The sequence below is a fragment of the Astatotilapia calliptera genome, chromosome 10 (assembly GCF_900246225.1).
Source record: "Astatotilapia calliptera chromosome 10, fAstCal1.2, whole genome shotgun sequence".
Lineage (NCBI taxonomy): Eukaryota > Metazoa > Chordata > Actinopteri > Cichliformes > Cichlidae > Astatotilapia > Astatotilapia calliptera.
In genome coordinates, this window is record NC_039311.1 from 25,507,701 (window position 1) to 25,526,669 (window position 18,969).

Sequence of the window (18,969 nt, forward strand, 5' to 3'; positions counted from 1 at the left end):
GACACGCGCGTGCCTTGGAGCGATCGCTAACTACAGTCAATGGTCGCTAACTTAAAACCCGCGCGCACCCGTTACGTGATTGTCGGGACGTTTCCTCAGGTAATGAAATACTTCCAGTGTCTATGGCAGATTTATTATCCAACGTTAATGGCTTTACAGCAATTATGTAGCTAGTTTACAATACGGTGACTTCCGCCTCTCTTACAGAAAAAACAAAAAAACAAAACAAAACAATTTCCTCGTCTCTAAGAGCCTTATTGTTGTTTTTGTAATTGAATTACTGCTTTTCTTACGAGAAACTAAATGTGATTGCAATATAAATGATATGCATTTATATCCATGGTATTACAGTCACGGCAATCTGTAATGTGAAATATTTTTATGCCTTGCATTTTATGGCTTTATTTTCCACTCTCTGGTTCGCAGACATGTACAATTACCCATCAGTCCATTCTTTAGTTCTTCTGTTAGATGCTTCCAGCACTTTTACAACACATACTTAAGTGTTTAGAATTATCCGAAGCTGTAAACTGGACTAAAAACACCTCCAGGGAGCTGTCTCTCTGGGGTGTTTCTATCACATGTATCACCTTACCCGGGTAGTGGAAAATCAATGACAACCAAAAAAATGTCTGCTCTACCCTGTTCATTGCTCCTCCCCTCCTGTCAGGATTGCTGCTGTTGAACTTATTTGATGAAACTGTGGATATTTCTACTTTAACAGGGCAATCATTTTGGGTATGACTTGGATAACACCTGTAATCTTGGTTTTTAGCTTGATGTCTCTCATTTGGCTGACGCTGCTGATCTCAGGTAAGATGCTCTTTTTGTAATTGATTGAGATGTCCACATGAATTCATTTAGATGCTTCGTCTTTGTGGCATTTCACATCAGAATGAAGCAGCTGTCACATGTCCTGATTTTTTGTTTTGTTTTAATTGTTTGAGCCATTGCTTTGCTTATTGTATTTGGTCAGCAATACCAGACACATTCAGATGATAAATGCAGAGATAAAGAAAAGGTCACCTTGGCTGATGGTTATTATAAGCATCCTCTTAACAATGTGTTTAAATCCATACAAATTTATTTTAAAAATGTGGATTTCCGTACATTATTCTCATCGCTTTACATTAAAGTGGCAAAATGAAGGGAATGCGGAACAATGAATGGCTCATGCAGCTACCTTTTTGCAAGACTTAATAAGTGATCCGGGAAATTCAAAGGGGACTTCTTGATACCCCTAGCTTACCCCAAAACTTAATTATCCAATTCTTTTTGTGTTGTGTAAATTCAAGTAGGCAACAGATATTGAGTCTAGGCATGATATGATATCTTTTTTAGTAATCCACTGATGTAATAGTTTAAGCCTCAGATTTTCCTCTGCACCACTGGGTAGCAGCACATCGTTTTGTCCTTTGTGTCCTGTGAGTGTGAGTTGTTTGTCCAAGTGGTAATCTTTCTTTAATTTTCAGCCCATCTGGCTGAATGTGTGCCAGAGAAGCCAAAGAGGTCAGCTCTGAACCAGCTGACCAGGACCCTGCTGAGGAACTACGACTGCGGCGTTCGACCTGTTCACAATTGGACCACTCCTACTACTGTCTACATAGACCTGACACTACGGTCTGTCCTTGATGTGGTATGTTAGTTTTGAATGCTTTCTGCTGTGTTTGTATTGCTCCTAACGTTTATGATATTGCATTTTATTCAGTATCACTTTTCATGCATTTCTATGTTGTTTACAAAGCAACTCAAACAGTAACATTGGAAGAGTTAATATATAAGAAAAATTTTAGAAATTGTGTTGAAACTCATTTTCTTTTCTTCAGGATGGAAAGACTCAGAGCATCACTACAAGTATTTGGTACAGACAGGTAAATAGCCTTTTTGTGCTTCCTTATTGTTTCTTGCTACACAAGTTAAGAAAAAAAGGCATTTTTCAGTGTATTAAAATATATATCTTTATGGATAAAAGAGCTTTTTAGTTTAGCTGAAAAATCCTTTGCACTTTTCAGGTCTGGACAGATGAGTTCCTGGTTTGGGATCCAGACGAGTTTGAGGGTATCAAAGAGATCTCGCTGTCATCTGAAGCTATCTGGATACCTGATGTTATCATTAGTGAATTGTAAGAAAGTGTCTGCACAAACTTTTTTTCTTGTGTTCAGTGCAGTGTCCTTCAATTTTGCCCAAGTCTCAAACATGATTGAGTTTCTTTGATTTTAGAAATGTACCACAGATTCCTACTGATCTGATTGTTTTGTATTGTATTAAAGCAATAATACATCAATTGATAACATGGTTTACATTTGCAGTACATTAAAATATTCACATATCTTTTAACATGGCAATGTTTTTTTTAATTTAGTTGTAAACTGTTAGGAAATTACATCTTTCCGGTAACTGCTGATGTCATGTTTCTGTATTTGAAATTGGATTTTGGCATCCCAGAGGTAATCATGAAATAATCAGAATCACAATACTTTATTAATGGCAGAGGAAATTATGTACGTCTCAATCTCAGTAAGTCTAATCAAAATTAGGTTAGGATTCATGTTAAACCTGAGCATTTATAGGTGCTGGTTTAGCATGTCCCCGTTCATGGGACAAGGTCCACGAAACAGCCACTTTAGTTATGGATCAGCTCAACAAAAGGTGTCTTGATGATCTCACCTGTTCTCCCCTCTTTCTCCTCATATCCATTCCAGTGTGGACGAAGGGAAGTCCCCTCCGATCCCCTACGTTTACGTCAACTCTTCTGGCTCAGTAAAGAACAAACGGCCCATACAGGCAGTGCTAGCTTGCACTCTCGAGATGTATGCCTTTCCATTTGACAAGCAGAATTGCAGCCTCACCTTCCGAAGTTTGTTGCACTCAGGTCTGTAAAATCAGCCTACGTTTACAGCAGGAGAGTACAGTTTTCATACCTGTGGTGGAGACTTTCACCAGCTTTAAGTAGAGAAATTCAGTCAGAATGACTTCACTTGGTGTATCTGCTTAATCTCAAAAACAACAGCGTTTTTATTGTCTTTTATTGTGCAAGAGAAGACAGGATGTGACGAGATATATGAGTGTGTGTAGGTGTGTGTGTGTTATAGGGGCTGCTGTGTGGAAGTATGGGGCTCTATTCAGTCCAAAAGCCTATGTTAGTGAGGGAGGGAGACAAAGAAATAAAATAATAATAAAAATAAAGAAATTAGAAAAAATAGGAGCACCTATGGTGATTCAACAGGTTGAGGCTGATTAGATCAACAGTGTTTTTATTTAGTATCACATAAATTGAACTTTTGTTTTTTATAATTTCAGAATCAGAAAACCTTAATTATGTGGTCACAGTTGCTCGAAGAAAGTATGAACAGTAACTAAGTAAAATAAATTAAATGTTACAATATTTTACAAAGTTAAAAAATCTAACCAAAAGCTCTGATGAATTCATCCAGTTTACATCTGTTAATAGAATCATAGATATCTATTGCTGCATAAAGTTCAACAAAACTCACTTAACTTGTCTTATTCTTCTAATTCAATTCAATTCAGTTCAATTCAATTTTATTTATATAGCGTCAAATCACAACAACAGTCTCCTCAAGGCGCTTTATATTGTAGAGTAGACCCTACAATAATGCATACAGAGAAATAAACCCAACAATCATATGACTCCATATGAAGAAGCACTTTGGCGACAGTGGGAAGGAAAAACTCCCTTTTAACAGGAAGAAACCTCCGGCAGAACCAGGCTCAGCGAGGGGCGGGGCCATCTGCTGCGACCGGTTGGGGTGAGAGAAGGAAGACGGGATGAAAGACTATGGTGATCCACTAAAGCAGTAAACAGTCGAACTGTAGAAGCTGTACAGCTAATGTTTTGTAATTTCAGCTAGTGTTCTTTCATATGCCTTTGCAACCATCAGTTATCATTGCCTTGTAAACGACATAGCTTCAGCCCTGTGATAAAATCTGAACCATCTCTAGGACAACTGATGAAAGTCATCAACCGATAAAGACAGTGAGTGAAATGCTGAGCTTATTTTATTCCGTATTTGCAGTGTTTATCATTCCATTCAGCTGTAGGGTTTGCCACAGCTGACAGATGACATGTAGATATGACAGTGCACCTTGCTTAAAAATCTGTGGATAGTAGAAGGAAAACTGAATAATTTGAAACTGATTTGTCTGCCACTGTGAGACAAAGGTGACAACACAGTACAAGGAGATAGCAGATACACACTACGCTCATTGTTGTTTCTTCTGCCATCTTTTATTCTTCATTATCTCTCCCTCTGCAGTGCAAGAAATAAACTTGGCCCTGTTGAGGAATGAAAACACCACTGCTAAGGATAGAAAGCAGTTCATGAATGATGGAGAATGGGAACTGCTGTCCATTCCTTCACGCTACCGGCTGAGTCAACAAAACGAAACTGAATATGCCTACATCCAGTTTAACGTACGTGACTTATCGTACTTAGCGTACATTCATCACATTTACTGTTATTGGGAGTAATTTAAATGAAACCGGTTATCTTATAAATCTAACAGCAATCAAATACTAATATTTCGGGTGTTTGATAGATTATTACTTCAGAGGCGTAAACGCTCTGTAACAAGTGAGAGAGTAACTGTGCTGTGATGGCTCTGATTGCTAGTCGATGGTGAGCTTTAAACTGTAGTTCTCTGCGGGTTACACCCTGAAGCGTTGCGGTGGAATTGTAAAGTGTAAAGCAATTGGCTGCGACCTTCATGGATTGAGCTAGAGAGCTAATGCCAAATGATGAGGCTGAGGCTGTTTCTGGCAAGTAAAGAGACAGATAGAGAGAGAGAAGCTGATAGACAGGGGAGGGTGAGCAACCATAATGAGACTGTCTCAGTGGCTGCCTGATCAATGGACTTCTTGTTAGCGGGGAGCAAAATGGCCCCATAGCCCATTGCAGGTGGAGAGCAGGGAGGGCTGCTAGTTATCCAGCTCAAAGAGCCAAGGTTTTTTTTGTAATGGAGCATTTCATGGCTCACTGGGATATTGTTACACTGTGACAGTGTTGTTGCGTGCAATAGATATTTTATATAAAAACGTCTGACTTCTGAGAAAATGTTGCTTTTCACAAGCTGGAGAAAGTAACAGAGCAACATTCAGCTGCTATTAATAACCCAAATACTTGAACATGAACAAACAAATCTACACACATTCAGAATCGAAATCTATAGCCCGAGAAGACCTGATTCTCTATTCATCGAAATGAAAAGTCAAAGTGAAATCCAAACATATTCGTTCCAGTTTGGAAGTAAAAAAATGCACTAAAGCATTCATAGTGACGCCTATTCATGCCTTGGAACACAAGCTTATTTAACAGTGGGCCACTTGATGTCAATGCACACTGCTATATTGTTGTTACATAAATAATAATGGCTTGGCTCTTTTTTATCTCTCGTTGATGACTGGGGCCCATTTCATGAATTTGGCAATTGGGGTCAACTACTTTCACACTAATTTTCTCACTTTTAACTGATCTGAAGAAATGAAAACCTTGAATCCTATGCCCGAACATGGGAAAGGACTGTCAGACTTGCAAATTTATATTTAATTTGCGAGTGATGATAACTTGGGATGCCAGCAATTTTTGCAATCTGTACCAGAGTAGTGCTCATAAATCACTTTGTGAAGCAGGCTGTAGCTTGACAAATTGAGATGAGCTGAGTGATAGACGTGTTTGTAGACAGCTGATATTCTGCAGAGAACGATGGAAAATGACTTTGAGAGAGAGTGTCCTAGATGTGATGAATAAGACACTCCTGTGATTACATATCATATGTGCTGTGAATGCTAACAAAGTTTAACGAGTGCAGTGTAAACAGAAGTTACTTCGGGGACTCATTCTCTCAGAGAGAGTAATGAAAGGCTCCCTCACAGCAGCAGCTAGTGAAACATCAGTTAGCTGGTAATTATTATCAGGGATGGTTTCAACTTGTTATGACGGGAAACTTTCTAACAGGATTATGTTTAGTTTTTCATTAATCACCATCACGGCAGCTCAGACACATGAACACACTAGAGAGGGATTTAATGGTGGTTTTTCAGGGTTTGTGGTTATCAAAATCAGACATAATTGAATTTTATATTATTACTTGTACTCAACACACAAGTTCACTCGTGTTATCACACAGGAGCCAACAGGCAGCGGTGGTTAGGACTGTTACCACACAGCAAGAAGTCCTTGGGTTAAAATCCACCATCTGGCTGGGGTCTTTCTGTGTGGAGTTTGCATGTTCTCACCATGTCTGTGTGGGTTCTTACCGGGTACCCTGGCTTCCTCCCACAGTCCAAAGACATGCAGTCAGTGGGGTTAGACAATTTAGGTGATTCTAAATGAATGGTTGCCAGTCTGCGTTAACCCTGCGACAAACTGGTGACCTGTCCAGTGCATATCCTGCCTCTTGCCCTATGGCAGCTGGGATACGGTCCAACACAGAATAAATGAAAGAAAATGGATGGAGTGACAGTGGAAATATGTTCAAGATTCGTGAAGTTTATTGTCATATACACCACAAAATACAAGTAGTTACGCAGAGCAATGAAATTCTTACTTTGCAGGTTCCCTTCACACATTTAAATAACAACTAACTAAAAGAGTAAACTTAACCCTGAACATAGAAAATAGCACTGAAAATAATAATAAAGTAAAACAAGTGCAGCTTATGTGTAGGTGTAGTCAGAATTTAAAGTGCAAGTAGTTGCAACACTGTCCCAGTGTAATATATGCAGAGTATGCAATGTTTATATTGTATGAAGTTGTGTTATAAATATATACATATATAAATGTACAAAATTGCAAATTTACAGGTGAGAGATCATTACAGTTCAACAATTAGTTAGTGATTCAGTAGCCTGATGGCCTGTGGATAGAAACTGTTTTTTTTTAGTCTGGTTGTCCTTTATGTTACAGCTGATAATGTGTTTTGTGGATTATACAGACTAATAAGGACATTTATTTTGTGAAACAAGACAGTGCTGCTGCTGTTTTGTGTCCTAAGTAAAATGTTCCTCAGTTCCATTCAGGTGGGTTTGGGGGCAGAAATGTCAGAGATAAGTGTTTCATGCACACAGCTGTTTGTCTGGAGAGATAAACAAATATTCCTTGGTTATATTTAAAAGTGACTCCAAAATTAGGTGTGTGAACTGTCAAGACTTGTGGATATTATTTCTGTCTGTCTTCTGTCCTTCATACCTCAGCTCACTGGCCTCATCTTTTATTCAGGTGTTGATTCGCCGGCGCCCCCTGCTGTACGTGGTAGGACTCCTCATCCCGAGCATCTTCCTCATGTTGGTAGATGTGATGAGTTTCTACCTGCCTCTGAACAGCGGTACACGCATCACCTTTAAGATCAGCATACTGCTCGGCTACACCGTCTTCAGAGTCAACATGACAGATGAACTGCCTGTTACTGCTGTCAGAACTTCACTCATTGGTGGGATTTTAAAGACACACATATGTAAAGCAAACAACCTATATCCTGTTTTTTATTCTGTAACTGAAGCCAGAAAGGTTAATGTAAAATAAATTCCAATGTGCACTGTCTGCAAAACATTAATTTGTAGAATGACAATAGTATGTCTAGTAGTACTGGGGGAATACAAGAGGAAAAACAAGTGGAGCCTAATTGAAGAAGCAGAATCTGAAATACCTTAATTAAATTATGAAGCTCTGAGTGCTCCCCACATTTAATTTTACACACAGTAATTTATCTGGGGAGGCTGCAAACCTGCTCTGCCTTAAATAGAGTGCTCCATGAAAAACCTATAAAGAGTAAGGGTAATGTTAAACCACAGAAAAGATCACTCTTAGACTAAATACCCCAAGACTGGCAGTGTGTCACAATATGAAGGCAGTTTGAGGTAGAATCAGACTGTGAGCATGGAAATAGGTGTCTGGGCAATCAGTAAAGCTTTATTGTAAATATCGGTTATAGTTTGGATTTTATGTAACTAGACACTATTGTAAGTGTTTCTATATTCTCCACCAAGTTTCTGAACTATGCAATCTCCATTTAGGGGTATTCTTTGTGGTGTGCATGGCCCTGCTGATGCTCAGTCTGATCAAGTCTATACTGGTTGTGAAGCTGCTTCACTACAGTGAGAAGGAGGTCAAGGAAATGTCAGTGTCTGCCTGCCTGTTGGACAAGTACGGCTCAGCTGGTCATGTCTTTACTGAGAGTGCTTTAACTTCCATCAAGACCCTCGACCACATAAACCCGTCTGGAGGTAAACTTTAAGACTCGTTTTCCCAAATGTGCTATTGGCAGCGGATATAAGAGTACACTTTTTTTTTTTTTTTTTTACTTTGCTTCAGCAAAATTGAAAACAACATCATGAGTCATGGGAGGAAAAACACTTAAACGGGAGCCAAGGCACATCTTATCTGTGGGAAAATTTAAGCCCTAAAAATAGAAATAGAAATACACACTGTGCCAAAGCGTATGGAAACTCTTTTTGAAAGTAGGACAAAAATGCATTAGCGGAATAGTTGAGGGTGGAATAGCAGCAGGGTGGCACAGTGGGCCAAGTCAATGGGGCTATTGTACAGGATATAAAGCTGGTAAAGGATATAAACTGTCTCCTACTCCATAAATATATATCCATTACTTACATTGTAATGTTTTTTTTTCTTAGACTATGAGCTTGAAAACTCACTGGATGAGGATCTGCTGTCCCTGAATGAGATCCAGGATACTCCCACTGGGCTGGAGTGGCTCCTCCGAGAGCTGGTTTCCCTCCGTCTAGCTTTTTCCCAGGAGGACAGCGAGTCTTCAGCTCAGAGCGAATGGCTGGCCCTCTGCTCTAAGCTCGACTGCTTCCTGTTTCGCCTTTATCTGCTGGTTCTGGGCTTGTATGCTGGAACGCTGCTGCTGCTCTGGGTCAACTGGAGCTTTGCTTGACTTAACTGCACATTTAAAAACAGTTCTTGCCTATGTCCACTGTACTTGCAGAGATAAATACTGCACTGTTGCTGTGTATAGAATAAACCTGACTTAAATAAAAATATAGGCTACTTCAAGAAGTGCTCATATATATTTAACCTAAGAAACCACTGGTTATAATACACTTTATTTGTATGTTGTTGTTGTATTTTATATGTTGCAATGTGGCTGTTTTTTGACTGTTTTTAGTTTTAATCACAGTTTTGGACCTTTGGGGTCTAAGAACAGGATGTGGTCAAAACAACAGTTTATTCAGATTATATAAATTATTTAAAAAAACTATGTTTATTACTGACAGATTGAGTAATGCCTTTTAAATAGCCAGTACAAATATTTGGCAAAACTGCAAAAAGTACACTTGAAGTCTTCTGGAGCAATAGCTACTCTTTAAATATGCTGCTCGCGTAACCGCCACCGCTCTAGCCATCGTAGCACTGTATCATCATTCTGACAAAGACATTATTGTATCGGCTCTGTTATTATGTTTCCCGGCAGTGAAGATTTACTCAGAGATACTGTACAATAAAGTAGCTCTCAGGAGAAAATTCTCACTTCCAGTGTGATGCTATGATATTGTATTCATACTTTAATCTCCATCCTACTGCCACAAAATGGATCAGTGAAAACCTTTCAGAGCTCAGCTGCTGTGTCTCTACTCCCTGGTGGTTTCCTAATAGTCCTAATAAGAATATCAAATGTGCACAGAAAACTTGCCAGTGTAACGATCAATATTAATGTAGTTTTGACGGTATCAGCAACCTCTTTTTTCCAGTATATCTGGTTACACGATGTTATGCAACACATCTGAAAATAAATCTTTCATCATTGCTTTGTTAGTGTCTCTATGAGGCTTCCAGTGGCTGTTTAAGATGTCTGCATTCGCTTTGTTTTGGATATAAATGTAATCTGTAGATGTTTGTGCCTGTTTTTTTTTTTAAAATAAAAATAATAACCACAAAAAGAATGTGATTATTTTGCAAAGATAAAACATGACAGAAGAAGCAACAAAAGCTTTTGTGAGGCAAAGGAACGATGGATCCTGCCTTTCTGAAATACACATGATTACAGACTTAGTATGCATCCATTTAGAGAGACAGCTACAAGCCCTCAAAGGCTTCGCTGCTCATATTCATTATTTCTGAAACCCGGAGAGCAGGCGAGTGAAAAAGTAGGCCACAAAACCTTTCTTTAGGAAATTTCACATGAATGAAACTAAAGAGTTGTTACAACCCTCCATGGCTTAGAGCTAAAGGTTCAATCCAAATCAAACCTAGGTTTTTTTGTTTGAATTGCAATCTGAATTTGAAAACTACTTACATTATATGAGTCAAAAACCAAAGCTTTCAGTATTTTAGATATAGTCAGTGTGAAAGTGAACTACAATATCGTCCTCTTTCAAGGTGCAGTTAAGATCAGGGGCTAAACATGTGGCACAGAGGCCAGAATTTTAAGATTTTAGGATTAGGCTTAAAACTTTCCTTTTTGCTAAAGCATATAGTTAAGGTTGGATCAGGTAACCCTGAAATCTCCCTTAGTTATGCTGCAATAGGTTTAGGCTGCTGGGGGATTCCCATGATGCATTGAGTATTTCTTCTTCAGTCAGCTTTCTCACTCACTATGTGTTAACAGACCTCTCTGCATTGAATCATACTTGTTATTAATCTGTCTCTCTTCCACAGCACGTCTTTATCCTGTCTTCCTTCTCTCACCCCAACCGGTCGCAGCAGATGGCTCCGCCCCTCCCTGAGCCTGGTTCTGCTGGAGGTTTCTTCCTGTTAAAAGGGAGTTTTTCCTTCCCACTGTTACCAAAGTGCTTGGTCACATGATTGTTGGGTTTTTTTTCTCTGTATGTATTATTGTAGGGTCTACCTTACAATATAAAGCGCCTTGAGGAGACTGTTGTTGTGATTTGGCGCTGTATAAATAAAATTGAATTGAACTGAATAAAACTGGCCTGCCAAAGAGCCCAGTTCACCTTGCTACTTTTCAAAGGCTAACAGTTGCAAATGATTCATTAATCATTTAAATTTTTTAATAAGGCATACCACTATTCCTTGTATAGCCATGAAAATGTATTGAAAGTAAATAGTATTTCTAGATCCTGATAAATTGCAACATACTACTGTTGTTTAAATCCAAAAGCACAGAACATGTGAAGCTTACGTGCATTTGTGGACTTCACTGTTGTCTGGAAATTGTACAGCAAGTGTAATGATAGTAGACTCAGTAGTAATAGGGATGATGGAGCATTTTGAAGGCAGATCCAGCAAAGATTATTTCAGTGTTGTAAAGATAACTGGGCTGTATGCGGCACATAATCAGTTTACTCATAGTAAGTACTGTAGATAGAGCAATCCTGGCCACGAACATTTGCAGTATAGTATGCTCTGAGGTGTGAACAAAATATTATGCCCTTTCCTTAAAAGTTAATGGGCATATTTACCAAACAAAATGTACCCTGATGTAAAACTGAGGACAGCTGAAAACTGGCTAATAAAAATTCACACCGCCACGCTCCTTTTTAATTGTTTTTAAGGCATTAATTGCTGACACTTTGAGACTAAAATGAGATGACATTCTTGCCTAATGGTTTCTTAATTGGTAAACATTGTAACATACTGGCCTGTGATCGTATTATTGAATTAAATAACTTCTCAGACATGACATATGATCCAGTCGCAGAACTCTGGCTCCATTTATCTGAGCGAGCTGCTGCTTTATTGAACAAGGAGTGGTGTCAGAGCAGACGGATACACCCTCATGAGTGGAGTGACACTAACAAGGTTTTGATAGTGGATGTGAGCGAAGCGATGCATATAGTGGATGGATGTGGAGGATATAGGTGCCAGGCATCCTGAGGCCTTTCATCAGAGCGACAGGCAGACTTCAGCAGCAACAAGGGAAAACACAGGTGAACTAGCAGCATGAGATTCTCATCAGCCTGGACAGCACTCTGCTTCCTTCTGATTAATGAAGCCTCAAAAGAATGCACAGGTACACCAGAGGATTTAATTTTATTGTTAACCTAAGCCAGTTTTGGGCCTTGGGTTCACCAAATATCAGGGAAAATATTAATGATAGTTTAAAATGGTATTAGCTTTCCTGTGTAATATTTTTGCTAGTCTTCATTTGACTTTCTAGTCCAATCTTAGCTGTTTTATTTTAGTCACATCTGTCTGCTAACAAATTAAGTGTTTTTGCAAAAAGTTGAATCTTAATAATGAATCTTAGTAACTAATAATTATATATATCTATCATTTAAATTAAATAAAATTAAAGTGTCTCAAACAAAGAAAGAAATATCGCAGAAACAGCTGACATTAATTGTACGTATAAAAGATAAAGGATATATGTTGAGAAATAAAAAAAGCAATGAACACTTAAAGTACTGTTATATTTGTGGTGAAATACGTTATGGAACTTCAAAACATTTATGCTTTGAATGCTTGGAAATGTAGCTTTTTGATTAAATATACGTGACATGTAGCTGTTATCTGTCATCTGAAACAAGAAATGCATATTCCTTATGAAATACATTTAGTTTAAAAATATTCAGTGCATTTAATATTCATAATGATTTCCTTCTAATTATTTTTGATGAATTCCATTTTTATTTTTATTGAAGTTGACCACAGATGCAACCGATCTTATTACACATTTGTTTGTCATTTGTGATTTTAACTATTTCTTTAACGGCATATATTTATATGTGCATATATTATTATATATATATATAATATAATATAATTTTTTATGGGTTTTTCAAATTTTCACTGTAACTTTTTCAGCAAAGAAACTGGGCAGCAGCACTGGAAGATTTGCCAATGCCACCTTAGTGCGACTGGCAGAATTTTTGAGTGTCGGTTATAAGAAAGGAGTGAGACCAGTGAAAGACTGGAACACCCCTACTAATGTGGAAATTGACCTCATGGTATACTCTATCCTTAATGTGGTGAGTTATGCTGTCTACAAAGCAATTACTATTTTCTGTGTGTTATATATATATATTTTATATAGTATATATAACATTATATATATAAAGAAATCATCATTAAGTACACAATGTGTCATAATTATGCATACATGAGCATGCACAAATACACAGTCATTTTGTAAAACTGAATCTAAATCATTGCTTTCACATGTTAGGATTTTTTTTTTTTAAAAAACATAGAAGCACCAATGTAACGTGGACCATATACCATTTTTTGTTTTTCCCCTGATTTCTCTGTTTTGTTTTGTGTTAAAGGATGAGAAGAATCAGGTGTTAACAACATACGTCTGGTACAGACAGGTAAGAAAAATAAAAAATCTTGATGTATATTGTTTGCTTATTTTATCTGTAATTGTGGTATTATTAATTTATCACATATTTGATCTATTTGACATGGCAAACATGTGGTTACTCAACAATAAGTTTTAGTATTCACATTCATGCCATTTAAAACAAAAAACTTTCAGTTATGATTGATTTTTTTTCCCCTCTTTGAAACCATTACATTTTCTCATGGGGCTGTGTAAGTGCCATAAACACAGACAAACAAACCAAATGTTTGCTTGTCTTTGTTTGGACAAATGACTAAATCAATAAATACGCCATTAAAAGACACAAAGTATTATCTATAAAATTTAGACATTAGTCAACTTATAAAGTGCTGCATGAAATATGTTTGCTTTAACTTACATCTGTGTTTGCTTTTCTTTGTATTCCTTTGTGTTCACTTAATAATGACACCACACTCAGTCCATATTTTCTGACATAGTGCAATTAAAAAAATCTTTACATTCTGTTTGGTTCTTTCTGCACTCCTGAATATTTCAGTCATGGAAAGATGAGTTCCTGGTGTGGGATTCACAGGACTTTGATGGAGTCAAAAAAATTTCCATACCCACGGCTAATGTTTGGGTTCCTGACATCCTCATCAATGAGTTGTAAGATTATGCTATTACTAGTTCTAACAGACAGACCCTCTCGCATTTCTGTTACAATGATTAAAACTGTTATTTCTGCCTGTGACCTGCAGTGTAGACGTGGGGAAGTCTCCAGACATCCCTTACGTTTATGTCACAGATGATGGAGTTGTGCGCAACTACAAGCCCATCCAGGTTGTCACAGCTTGCACTCTCAATATCTACAACTTCCCATTTGATGTACAGAATTGCAGCCTGACCTTCCAAAGCTGGCTCCATACCAGTAAGATATTTCACCGAGTTATTAATTAATTTATCATTACATAACAGTCATTCTCACAATTTTGTTTTTCTAAAAACATTTTTATTATATGACATTTAAATGAACATTTTATTATTTTTATTCCTAAAAGTATTCCCATGTATAAGAATGCTAACAAGCCTCTAACAAGCCAAACGTACATTTTAGGTTAGAAGTATTTGTGAATGCTTTAAAAAAAATGCAATGAATAGTTCATATTTATCAATAACCTGCATGCAAATTGAACTAAACAGAAAAAAAAAGCTAAATCCAATCAATGTCTTTGAAGCAGCACCACTTCTTGTAAGTCTTGGCTAGAACAACTGCTCTGTTTGATGAATCCATCAACTCTCTCCCGCTGTGAGAGAGCACAGAGGTAGGTGAAGGCTGACGTGTTGCCATGGCTGTTTCACGCTGCTCCCAATATTGTGTTCGATTTGTAGTTGATGACATCAACATCACCCTGATGCGAGAGCCCGAGGAACTCAGTAAAGACAAGAGTGTCTTCATGAACCAAGGAGAGTGGGAGTTACTTCATGTACTATCCAAATATAAGAACTTCAGTGTGGACAAAGAAGAGTATTACGCTGAAATGAAATTTCATGTGAGTGTAAAGATTTACTAAGTTGTATAGAGCATACAAAAACTCAGAACCAATCTAATAGGTCAAGATAGAGAAACAGTGAAAACAATAGACTGACCAAAAATAAAAAATAGACATAAGAATTTCAGCTTCAATTTAAGGGGTTTATCAGAAGTACTGAATTAACTCTTCAGAAATTCAAGCATTTTTATACAAAGTCCCTCATTTTTGGAAGTTCAAAAGTAACCGGACAACCCCGATGTTAAACAAAAGAATTTTTTTATGATTAAATTCTTTGCACTCACTGACTGCCTGAAGTCCATGGCCATCATCTTTTTCCTCCGGCGATTAAGGACTATCCCATTTTTCTGCTTTGAAAAACTTGTGAGGTGCTTTTGCAGGTTGTTTTGCATCACTAACCATTTGCTCTGTGAAACGCTGTCTGGCTGGCAGGATTTGGTGGAATCTAGGAAAGGATAACCCTTTGCACTTCAGAATTCATCCTGATACTTTTATCAGCAGTTGAGTCATTACTAAACACCAGTGACCTGTCTCTATGGAAAGCCATGTTTGACAGATGATGTGGGCCATTCCTTTCCCTCTCCATACGTTTCTTTTCCAGTCAGTCTGTTACAAGTGAATCCTCGTTCCATGATTTGGATTTTTTTCCAGAGCTGTGCAGGCTCCTTTAGATCTTTAGAAAAGTCTAATCTGGCCTTCTTGTTTTTGAGTGGAACAAGTGGTTTGCACGTTGTCGTAAACTGCATTTACGATGATGAAACCATCTCTCAATTGGAGACTTTGATCATGATACACATACCTTCTTGAGAGTGCTCTTGGCTTAGCAAGGTGTTGTGAAGTTGTTTTTCTTAACCATGGAAATAATTCTGTGATCATTTACTTTAGTTATCTTTTGTGGTCTTTCAGACCTTTTGGTGTTGATGAACTACAGTGAATTCATTCTTTTTAAGCACACATCAAACTGTCGCAAAAGCCACTAAAAAGGCTTTTGCTATCTCTCTGACAGGTTTATTTTCATTTTTCAACCAGATGACGGTCTTGTTTACTTGCACAGACATCTCTTGGATGTCTCTTGAACAGGCACCAAATGCAAGTTCAGTACTTGGAATTGAAAAAAGACAGGCATCACCTGATCGTGAAATGTTGTCAAGCCAATTCTCTTTGAACCTGTGAAAATAGGGGACTATGGATAAAAATTGGTATAATTCCTAAACAACTAATGCAACACTTTTGTGTAACCTCTTGAATTTAAATCTTCACTTTAATAAAATTATCAGTGTTTTATTTCAAATCCACTGCAGTGGTCCCGAGAGGTAAAATTACAATTGTTCAAATACTTCCAAATAACTTTGGACCTGACTATGTATTCATCATCATGCTTTATAGTCAGGGGCTGCACATAAGTGGTCCGCAGGTGCGCATTCGCTGTCAAAATAAAAGACGCGCACCAGATAAGAAGTTGCAACGCGCGTTTGAGATAAGATTTTCTGGAGGAGGACAGACATTTGTTTAGAACTCTTAAAGATGTCGAAGATGCAAGCTCCTTTAAGCAATTACTTTGGTGTTCCTCCACCTCCAAAGAAATGTCAGAAGGAGTCCGAACCACAAAAGAAGCACGTATTCTCGGAAAAGTGGTTGCAGGAGGTGAGCTGGCTTCAAACAAATGATAAACGCACAGAGATGTGGTGCAGAATATGCCGTGAAAATCCCACTCTACAGGACAAAAACAGTGCTTTTTATATGGACGCAAACGCGCGTTGCAACTTCTTATTGGGTGCGCTTCTTTTATTTTGACAGCGAATGCGCACATGTGGACCACTTATGTGCGCCCCTGTTTATAGGTTATAGTTAATGTTCTTACTATGATTTACAGAGAAAGCTGAAAGGTCTTTTTAAAAAAAATCATTTTACCTTGTGTGTATTTTTCTCATTGCCTGTGGTACAATTACTCAAAATCTATTCCCAGGTGATAACACTGTTGATAAACTGCTTATACCAACAAGAAACAAGAAACATGTTCCCATCTGTTCCCCAGATTCCCAGTTTTTATGAAAAGAAATGCTAAACATGTCCTCCCTCATTTGATAGCACACATTTTAACTTGACTCTAAACTAAATCTCCCAGGTGGTGATCCGACGGCGACCATTATTCTACACCGTGAACCTGCTGCTGCCCAGCATCTTCTTAATGGTGATGGACATTGTGGGTTTCTATCTGCCACCAGACAGTGGAGAGAGAGTTTCATTCAAGATCACTTTGCTGCTGGGCTACTCTGTCTTCCTCATCATTGTGTCTGACACTCTGCCTGCCACTGCCATAGGAACCCCGCTAATTGGTGACTAGAATCAATTACGCTCACCGGCAGTTTGTATTCAAATGAGCATTTTCTGTGACTATGTAGAGATGAGTTTAAAATATTTTGCCTGAAGGCAGTCTTACTTTTCTTTAAATGTATGGGTAAACAAAACAGAGAAAAATATGTCAGGGGAGATCAACACCATGAACAGCTATTGGTTTGTAGTAAAGCATGCAGTGACAGATGGCTGAGGGCAAAACATCACCTGAGCTGAAAACTATCCCAGGATGGATTGGGTGTCAGGCCACATCCTTTCACCATTTACCATACTACCCTTTATCATTTATATACTACAATTCATTTATTTTTTTAATCTTATCTGTCCTACAGGTGTGTACTTTGTGGTTTGCATGGCCCTCCTAGTAATCAGCCTAACAGAAACTGTACTGATTGTACGTTTGGTCCACAAACAAGACCTGCAGCCCCCTGTGCCCCAGTGGCTGAAGTATCTGGTGTTGGAAAGAGCTCCAGTCCTTTTCTGCATCCACAAAAAGCACCGGCTATGTTCCAGACTTTCCTCTCAGTCCACTGACATGGAGAACTACAAGGAAAACAACTATGGAAGTGGTAGGTATTGAAGAAAACAAGTAAAGTGGCTAATATAATTCATAATCGCACTTAAATAATGCAGAAAATAAGGAAAAATCCCTAAATGCTTTTAAGCTTTAGCACTGTAAATAATCCTACAACTCCAATCAAACCCTACAGCCCCGTGCTCACTCCACCACACCTGTGAAATCGGCCGAAAGCTCAGCCAGCATGAGAGAGAAGATGGACTGCTTGGACTGCACCTGACTCCAGCTAAGGACAACGTCCCACCTCTCATGGACAACATCCTGCAAGAGGTGACAACGATACGTCACTTCCTAGAGAAGAGGGACAAGTGCCGTGAAATTGCCAAGGAGTGGCTCCAGGTTGGCTATGTGCTTGACGTGCTGCTCTTCAGAGTCTACTTGGTGGCCGTGGTGGCCTACAGCATCACCCTGGGCACACTGTGGTCTGTTTGGCAGGCCGCCTAAGTTATAGCACTGTACTGCTGTGGGCACAAGCTCGAAAGCAGGAAATCAAGAATGCCAGAGTTAGTCGGCCTGTGCCACATGTAGCTCATAGGATACATTAAGGCACTCACATAGCAACTGGATATGAAACAATACAAATAGTCCCACACACATGAAAATGCACTTATTATCCATCATTATGAGGGATTACAAAGAATGAGAAGCAAGAACAGAAGCGTGTGACTCAGATCTGCAAGACAAACATGAAAATACAGCATAAAATGCAGGTAAATATCGTATAAAACCCAGACGAATATAGCAAAAGTGCTGTGACAAACCAGGAGATACACATAAAAAAAGTAAAATTGGTCAAAGTGGTGACATTAAGGTTGTTATCGCAGATGTTGCTGTGTCAAATTTGAACTCAAGTAGTCTACAGTCGTTGTTGGGTTAAGTGGTGAGTGGTAGGTTCTGGGAGCAGAAGATATATGTGAGAAATTAAAGTGCTTAACATGCATAGAAGAAAAGTGCTATGTAAATGCAAGTCCAAATATCCAGCATGTGTGTTATCTGTACATTAATTTATATTAGTGAGGCAAGAATTGCATTTTATTAACTGCTTTGCATACGAGTGATGTTGTTTGTTTATTTAGTGTCTTTTTTGGACAGAAGACTGTTAATTATTTTCATGCTTCAAAGCATGAGAAATATGTGAAATCTATTGAATTCTTTTTATTACACACTTTCTGGTGTTTTTGTGCCATCAAGAGATGATATATAATTATATACAGTGAAAAAATACAATGTCTGTATAATTATACACTGAAAAAATGTAGAATG

The 18,969-nt window shown here is 38.2% G+C and overlaps 2 protein-coding genes across 2 annotated transcripts; both read left to right on the forward strand.

Moving 5' to 3' along the window:
* The first annotated feature begins 44 nt into the window (after nucleotides 1–44).
* htr3b (5-hydroxytryptamine (serotonin) receptor 3B) lies at nucleotides 45–9,003 on the forward strand. Its single transcript, XM_026181867.1, has 10 exons — nucleotides 45–99; nucleotides 776–813; nucleotides 1,473–1,636; nucleotides 1,827–1,871; nucleotides 2,013–2,122; nucleotides 2,703–2,872; nucleotides 4,278–4,435; nucleotides 7,239–7,449; nucleotides 8,033–8,242; nucleotides 8,651–9,003. Exons 2-10 carry the CDS (start codon nucleotides 780–782, stop codon nucleotides 8,914–8,916), a joined length of 1,368 nt encoding a protein of 455 aa, XP_026037652.1. The 5' UTR covers nucleotides 45–99; nucleotides 776–779; the 3' UTR covers nucleotides 8,917–9,003.
* A 2,758-nt stretch (nucleotides 9,004–11,761) lies between these two features.
* Nucleotides 11,762–18,723, forward strand: htr3a (5-hydroxytryptamine (serotonin) receptor 3A). The gene is made up of 9 exons (XM_026182290.1): nucleotides 11,762–11,869; nucleotides 12,747–12,910; nucleotides 13,208–13,252; nucleotides 13,781–13,890; nucleotides 13,983–14,152; nucleotides 14,614–14,774; nucleotides 16,900–17,110; nucleotides 17,462–17,698; nucleotides 17,840–18,723. The coding sequence occupies exons 1-9, from the start codon at nucleotides 11,782–11,784 to the stop codon at nucleotides 18,148–18,150; spliced, it is 1,497 nt and encodes a 498-aa protein (XP_026038075.1). The 5' UTR covers nucleotides 11,762–11,781; the 3' UTR covers nucleotides 18,151–18,723.
* The last annotated feature ends 246 nt before the right edge of the window (nucleotides 18,724–18,969 follow it).